Source organism: Cinclus cinclus, chromosome 14, assembly GCF_963662255.1.
Source record: "Cinclus cinclus chromosome 14, bCinCin1.1, whole genome shotgun sequence".
Lineage (NCBI taxonomy): Eukaryota > Metazoa > Chordata > Aves > Passeriformes > Cinclidae > Cinclus > Cinclus cinclus.
In genome coordinates, this window is record NC_085059.1 from 5,484,747 (window position 1) to 5,492,744 (window position 7,998).

Consider the following 7,998-nt stretch of genomic DNA (forward strand, 5'->3'; position numbering starts at 1 on the left):
CACCGGCTCTGCTGCCCGGCCCGCGCCGCCCCCCCGCGCTCACAGCCGGGCTCTCCGCCGCACCGGGGCGGAGCCGCCCACGCGCCGTTCCTGAGCCTGCAGCGACACCGTGCGCTGCTCCGCCGCCTCACGCCATCCGCAACCTCAGCCGCGCTGACTTTCCCCACCGTGTCTATTTTCTGGTGAGTCTTGTTGTCGTGCTCCTCTTCTTTCCCCTTACATCTTCGTCTTTCTTTCTATGTTAGCCTTTATTTCCTCTTTCTTCACTTCCTTTTTCGTTTCTCCTTCTTTCTGCATTTTCGGGTTTTTTTGGTTTTGTTTCGATTTCATTTCTTCATTTTCTTTGTACTCTTTTCTCTTTCTTCCTTGTCTGTCTTCTTTATGGTCCTTGTTATGCCACTCCTCATTCTTTCCACTCCTTTTCCGTCTCCTTCCACTCTCCTTTGTTCTTTAGCCGCACAGTTCGTCAGTTTTCTCTGGCGCCGCGGACACCATCAACTGCGGCACCATCAGCGCTAATTACAGAGTCCCATTGCTAGAGAGCTGTGCTGCTCTAACCAAGGGTGTTAGGAACCAACTCCCTTCCAAGGATAACGATAAGGTCGGGGCGTGCTGCTCTGCTCTTTTACTGCCTCTTTTGCATTTCCATTCTGTCATTCATCTCTTACTTTCATTCTGGCTTCATTTTTATTTACGCGGGTTCATTACTATTAGTAGTAGTAGCAGGAGGAGGAGGAGGAGGAGGAGTAGCAGTAGTAGTAGCAGTAGTAGTATGCTGTTTATTTTCTGCACTTCTATCTCCTCTGTTTCCCTTCTCTTTTCTTGTCCTTTCTCTACAACTTTTCGTTCCTGCCTCTCCTAGACTCTCCTCATCTGTTTTCAGCTTGTCTCTTCTGATTTTTTTTTCCTTCACTAAAATAGTTTCGAAATTCTTGCAATATACTTTGGGAATATATCCCTTCTTCTTTTACCTGACTCTTTGATGTACCTCTTTGCTTTTTGTTTGGTTTATTTTGTTTGTTTCTTTTAATTCTTTCTACATTCTTCCTCCTTTCTTGGCGTTGCCTCCCCTTCTCATCTAATGCCATACTTTATATCTTCTGGACATTCTGTCCTTCAACAAAATATTTGAAAAATACCTACAGCACCCCTGCCACCAACCACAGACATGCCCTTGGGCCAGAATCGCATTTCTCTTCCCTACACCTCCTCTCCATGTGCAGACGGAGAAACCCACTTACTGTCCATGCACCTGCAGCTTCCCCTCCCTCCAGGAAAAAGGCCACAAATCTTCAGCCTCCCGTGTTCTCAAGGGCCCAGCAATAACACAGCAAGGCAGTCAGATGGCAAAGAACAGCTCTGCCACATCAAAACACATCCACCGCTCTGACACAGAAACTGAAGCACAGCTATTGGGACATCTGTGCACACAGGCCTCAAAGAGTTCAAACAAACCAGGGAATTTGCTCATTCAGGAACTCAAACCTATCACAGCCCAACACCACAAACTTTCTTAGAGACTTTAAAAAGCTCTGCGCAACCCCAGCTCCTGAGGACTCATCATGAGCCTCAGTCCTTCCTGACTCACTCTCCGCTTGCATGTTCCACGTTCTTCTCTTCCTTTCTGGCAGGCACTCACTGCCTAGACAACACACCGAGAACCTCGCTATCTGTGAGGCCCACAGAAAATCTCACACTCACCGTAGAATGATCCACTTGTCAAACAAGAGCCACGAAGGTAACGTCACAACAAGGTCACTAAGAACACTCCCTTGACCTTCTACACATCTGTTTAGTGAAACCAGTGCTGGTCCCTCCTCCATTCCCTCTTGCTGTCACCCACTCAGGCTGTGCCAGGAAGCATCAGAAAAGGAATGAGAGCCGGTAACAGCTGCTTTGTTGGTCCAAGAGGGTGAACATTCTGCTGATTCGACAAAAAGATGACACAACTCGACAGGAACTAAAGTACACCGGTCTCAAGAACATCCACGTTTGGCGAACGACTTACCTCTTCTGAACTGCTTCCTTCTTCAGAAAAGAAATATTTTCCGAGCAGGGGGATTAGTTTTAAAGGACACTTGCCCTTAAAACTATCAGTGTACCTGGGGTAGCTGGACAGAAAGAAAAAATCACTTATGTTCCACAAAAACTTGACGGCATGCAATGCCCGTGAGGCACTTCCCTCGCTGGGGAACAAGGAAGCAGACCTGTAAGCTACAGAAATTCTCTCAAAGCAAAACTTAGAAGAGAGGAATCGACATCCCCCACACTGATGGGGAACAGCCCAAATATCTGCCACGTTGCCAATGAGAGACAGGAAATGAACACAACCGCAAACAAACCCAGCAAAACAAAAGCATGTGCAGTTTGGCAGAGAAGAGGATAAAAGGAAACACCTCCCATTCTGCTGTTGTACTGAAATGCAAGTTTTGACGCCATCCTGAATACCAACAGCCGTCTAGCAAGACTAAGAGCAGAGGGGTAATGAGGGAAAGATACAGAGAAGGCTTGGCAGCATGACCCAAATTTCAAAAAGGTTCTCTTTGACCAACAACATCGCAAGTCAAACCCAAGTAGTTAAAGGCACGCGGGACAGGTGTCTTCACAAGCAGCAATACCAGAAAGAACAGCAGTGCTCTAAGATGTGCAGAACTTCTGGGTGTCCTGAGAGGATCCCAGGAGAGCAGCACTGTGTGCTGGAACCACTCCTGAAGTACTCTACCATAATCCTGTATTTTGCACTCTGGCAACTGGAATCTCCACAGCTAAACAGACACCCTCCATTTCATCCCCAAAGATGTATTCAAAAACTCCCCTTGCCCCACGTCTGGCACAAAAAATACGCAGAGTTCTGCAAATGCATTCTGTGATTCTTTGACTTTTCCCGCGTGATAGGATGCTTTGTGAGTTTTCAGCATTTTCAAGTACAAACCAAGTTCTCAAAGGTTCTGCAATTAGAGTAATGAACAATACAGGTCCCAGTCCCCACTGAGCCTCTCCTTCAAGAGACCACAACAAGAGATAAAGCGCCAATCCATTCAAAATCACAACTGGGTGGAAGAATTTCTACAATCCAAGACCGGAGCTGGGCTGCTCTGTAGATGTGAAGGTTTGGTGTGTACATCCAGACACCAGAACGAGCCGTGTGCGATAACAGGACACACCATCTCTACCCAGACTGACCGTGCAAGAGCACAAGCAGGAGAAGAAAAGCACAGCAAGATTACACCCGCCCCCTCAACTGCCCTTAAAAATCCTCTCTGAAGACGAGCACAGATCCACCGGGGCAAGAGCTGTGGAAGCTGGGACGAACACGCTACAGTACACATGGAAAGCAGTTTGTAGTGCTACCCTCCCACAACAACACTCCCAAAAGAGCAGCAAAAGTGTTCATCAGTGTGCACGTTACCCACTCTTTTCCAACACTTTCCACATGCCAGGCCAGAGGCAGCCAAGGAGCTGTCTCTGATGGGAGATATTCATAAGCACAAAGGACTCTGGCCATTTCAATACCACATGGCATCTCAAGATCCAGAACGCCTCCAACATCAGACTCTCGGAACCTGGGAAAGAATCCGGGGCAGAAACACTCCATACCAATCCTGCCTCCTGCTAGGCATGCTCCATTCCTCACTTTGTAACATTTATTCTCGAGAAAAAGCCATCATCTCCCATGCTTCTCTTCTTATGACATGGACCAAGGTCTTACAAATTATTTCCAGATCCCTCACACAAGGCATCCCACTGCTCCAGAACACCATCCCAGTGTTCACAATGACTCTGTTGGACCAACCGAAACAAAGAAACTACTCTCTGCCAAATGAAAACACATTAAAGCACAAGTCGGATTCGTCAGTTGTCCCCACAACTCTAGCTGAGGAAAACGACACAGGATGAGGACAGAGAAGAAAACCACAGGTGATACCAACAAGGTCATCACTCTGCAGAAGGCAATAAGCCACGACACAGTGCCTGGGGGTCTCTTTCCAGCAGAGCCTCGCTCTTTTGCACTCCTACAACGAGCTCGGGTGGAAACGCTACATACCAGCCAACAAGACGGCTGTCAGCAGAAATGAAACCTTAGGGAAGTGATTTCACATTAGGGGAAAACAATCCGTGTCCACACCAGCAAATCTCAGCTGCGGACCGTAATACCACATGCGTGGAGCTATACCTTTATTTCTCCCAAGTATTCCCCGCCCACCAGCAGGAGTTCTGGAGCTCGTGCAAGGACATAGCGGCAGGGGGAACGGTGCTCGTGACTTAAATAATCATTTGTTAAGGAACACACCGCCCTCTGGAATCGGCAATTCGGATTGGAAGCCATCAGAGACTGCTCAGGGAACATAACAGAAGGGGCAGAAGAGGAAAAAAACAAGTAGACATGAGCAGAGGAAGCAGAACTGACCGTGTCGAGGAGAGCGGAGGGCTCCGGCTGCGTGTCCTTGGCCGCGGCGCCGGGCGGCGGCGGAGGGAAATTGGGGCTGAAAACCATGAGGTCGCTCTTGGCCGCGCCGTCCGCCACGCACAGGCTGCGGCTGTGGCGCTGCGAGTACGACCAGCTGCCCACTTCGCTGGCGCACACCAGCGTCGTGGGCCCGGGCCCCGAGAGCACGGCCGCCCGCGGCGCCCAGCGCGACGCCCCGTACAGCACCAGGGCCAGCAGGAACAGGCTGGACACGGCGCAGATCGCCACCACCAGCCACACGTTGGTCGCCGCGCTGGCCGCGCCGGCGCCGAGCTCCACGCCCGACGCCGACCGCGACCCCGACGCCGACCACGACGACGACGAGGACGAGGAGGAGGAGAGCGACGATCCCGGGCCCGCGGCCAGCGCCGCCTCGGCCGCCTCGAGCAGCGACACGCTGAGCGTGGCCGTGGCCGAGCGCGCCGGCTCGCCGTGGTCGCGCACGACGATCAGCAGCCTCTGGCGAGGGCCGTCCGCCTCGTCCAGCGGCCGCGCCGTGCTCACCTCGCCGCTGTAGAGCCCCACGCGGAACGGGCCCTTGCCCCGCGGCTCCCACAGCTCGTAGCGCAGCCACGCGTTGTAGCCCGAGTCGGCGTCCACGGCGCGGATCTTCGCCACCACCTGGCCCGCCGGCGCCCCCCACGCCGCCCACGCCCACAGCGTGCCCGAGCCCGAGCCCGAGCCCGAGCCCGAGCCCGGCCCCGAGCCCGGCCCCGAGGACGCCTCGGCCGCCACGGCGCCCGCCTCCGCCGCCGAGCCCGCGGGCGGCAGCAGCAGCGCCGGCGCGTTGTCGTTCTCGTCCAGCACGAAGAGCTGCACCGTGGCGTTGCCGCACAGCGGCGGCTCCCCCGCGTCCACCGCGCGCACCTCGAACTGCAGCACCTGCAGCTCCTCGTAGTCCAAGGGCTGCAGCGCCCACAGCCGCCCGCTCTCCGCGTCCACCGACACGTAGCTCGACGCCGCACGCCACCCGCCGCCCACGGCCCCCGACGACCACGACGGAGCCGCGGCCCCGCCGCCCACGCCGCCCTCCCACACCGAGTAGCTCACGCGCCCGTTGCCCGCCTCGTCCGGGTCCCGCGCCCACAGCCGCGCCAGCTCCGCGCCCGCCGCGTTGTTCTCCCGCGCCAGCACCGTGTACACGGCCTGCGAGAACGCGGGCGCGTTGTCGTTCACGTCCGACACCGGCACCCGCAGCCCGCGGCTGGCGCGCAGCGCCGGCGCCCCGCCGTCCTCCGCACGCACCTCCACCTCGTACTCCGACACCCGCTCCCGGTCCAGCGCCTCGCGCAGCACCAGCGAGTACGAGCCCGCGAACGTCGCCTCCAGACCGAACGGCGACGCCGGCCACACCCAGCACCGCACGCGCCCGTTCGCCCCCGAGTCTCGGTCCGACACGCTCAGCAGGGCCACCACCGTCCCCACCGACGCGTCCTCCGACACCGGCACCGACAGCGACGTCACCCACACCTCCGGCGCGTTGTCGTTCACGTCCAGCACCTCCAGCACCACCTTGCAGTGACCCGACAGCGGAGGCGTCCCTTTATCAGTCGCGTCCACTTGCAGGCGATACAGACTAACATCCTCATAGTCCAAGTTACCCAGAAGACGGATCTCTCCGCTCTTTCTGTCAATTCTGAAAATGTCTCTTCCATCCTGCGGGGACACGATCTGGACCGAATAGGAAATATTACTGTTCGACCCCTCATCCAAATCCGTGGCATTTACTTTGACCACCAAAGTGCCTCGTTCGGCGTTTTCGGGCAGCTGTACTTTGTACACGGACTGGTTGAATTGCGGCATGTTGTCATTCACATCCAGCACCGAGATCAGCAGCTCCATTGTCCCCGTCAGAGACGGCCGGCCCCCGTCACTCGCCGTCAGCACCAACCGGTGCAAGGGAATCGTCTCCCGGTCCAGAGATCTCCTGAGCACCAAGAATAAGGACTCAGCGTCCTCCTCGGTTTTTTGTAAATCCAGCGAGAAGTGCTCGCTGGGACTGAGCGTGTAGGAGAGCTGCGCGTTCGCTCCAATATCCGCATCCGACGCGCCCTCCAGCGGGAAACGAGACCCCGGCAGGGTGGTGAATTCCGCGATGCTGAGGTTTTTTCGGGCGGCGGGGAAGGCGGGGGCATTGTCGTTGATGTCGGTGACCTCCAGCTGCACATGGAAGACGCGCAGCGGCCGCTCCAGCAGCACCTCCAGGCGCAGCGCGCACGGCGCGCTCTTGCCGCACAGCTCCTCCCGGTCGAGCCGCGAGCTCACCAGCAGCGCGCCGCTCGCCCCGCTCACCTCCACGCTCGCCCGCCGGCCCTGCGCCACCAGCCGCAGCCGCCGCGCCTCCGCCTCGCCCGCCTCCAGCCCCAGGTCCTGCGCCAGACGGCCCACCACCGTGCCGGCCTTGGCTTCCTCCGGCACCGAGTACCGCACCTGCCCGCCCGCCAGCGCCCAGGCCGCCTGCAGCACCAGCACCCGCAGCACCGCACCACAACGCTCGCCCATCCCTGCACGCACCGCCGCCGCTGCTCTCGCTCCACCCGCCGCCGCCGCCGCTGTGGCTCTGGCTGCCGGCCCCGGCACGGGCCCCGCACGGCTCCCCGCCGCCGCCCGGACGCACCGGCTCTGCTGCCCGGCCCGCGCCGCCCCCCCGCGCTCACAGCCGGGCTCTCCGCCGCACCGGGGCGGAGCCGCCCACACGCCGTTCCTGAGCCTGCAGCGACACCGTGCGCTGCTCCGCCGCCTCACGCCAGCCGCCACACTGCCTCTGCCTCCGCTCCGTAGTTTTTCGCTTCTAAACTAGATCGTCTTTCATTTCATTTTGCCCTTATTTTCTTTCTTTTGTTTCCTTTTCCTTACCCTTTCTGTTAATTTCCAAAAAGTCTCTGGAGGCAGACAGCAGACAAATCATGTCGGATCCGCCAATTCCTCTTAGATGACTTCAGTGTCAGACAAGAGAATATTCTAATGGACCCAGAAGCTCTTCACAACCAGCTTCACCCAGCGATTAGAGGTAAGTTCGTCGCGTGCTGCTCATCTCCTTTGCGGTTGATTCGTTTCTCTTCTTTGTCATCCTTTGCTCCTAATTACCTCCTTCAGACCATCTCATGTTTTTATCTTCTCTCACTTCTTTTATATCCTCCTTTCTTGCTCTCCACCCTTCCTGCACCCTATGAGACCATCTGTGCCAAACCAGTAAACTCGTCTGTCCGTCCATCCTTCCTCTCTGGAATCCTTCCTTCTCGTCCCTCTCCTTACGCACACACACTCTGCTCTTCTCTCCTGTTCTCTCTTTCATCTCCTTTGTCTCATTAATCAATGTCTTGTTCCACGTGATTACATCACCCTCCCCATGAAGCACCAACACGCCACGGGTAGCAGTTCCCGTTCCTCTCTGCTCCCGTCTTTCATCTCTCCAGTCAAGGAACAAACTTCCTGCTCACTTCAAGTCTGTGCCGGGCTGACAGAGCGCTCTTGCACCTCAACGTCTGGAAGGAAACCACGCTCTGCAGACCCCATCCTCTCAAGGGAGA

The 7,998-nt window shown here is 56.4% G+C and overlaps 1 protein-coding gene across 1 annotated transcript; it reads right to left on the minus strand.

Moving 5' to 3' along the window:
* Positions 1–39: 39 nt before the first annotated feature.
* On the minus strand, positions 40–6,970 carry LOC134049827 (protocadherin alpha-2-like). The gene is made up of 7 exons (XM_062502500.1): positions 4,175–6,970; positions 3,794–3,813; positions 3,410–3,563; positions 2,974–2,999; positions 2,009–2,111; positions 1,589–1,642; positions 40–126 (listed from the first exon to the last, which is right to left on the minus strand). Exons 1-7 carry the CDS (start codon positions 6,968–6,970, stop codon positions 40–42), a joined length of 3,240 nt encoding a protein of 1,079 aa, XP_062358484.1.
* Between the last annotated feature and the right edge of the window lie 1,028 nt (positions 6,971–7,998).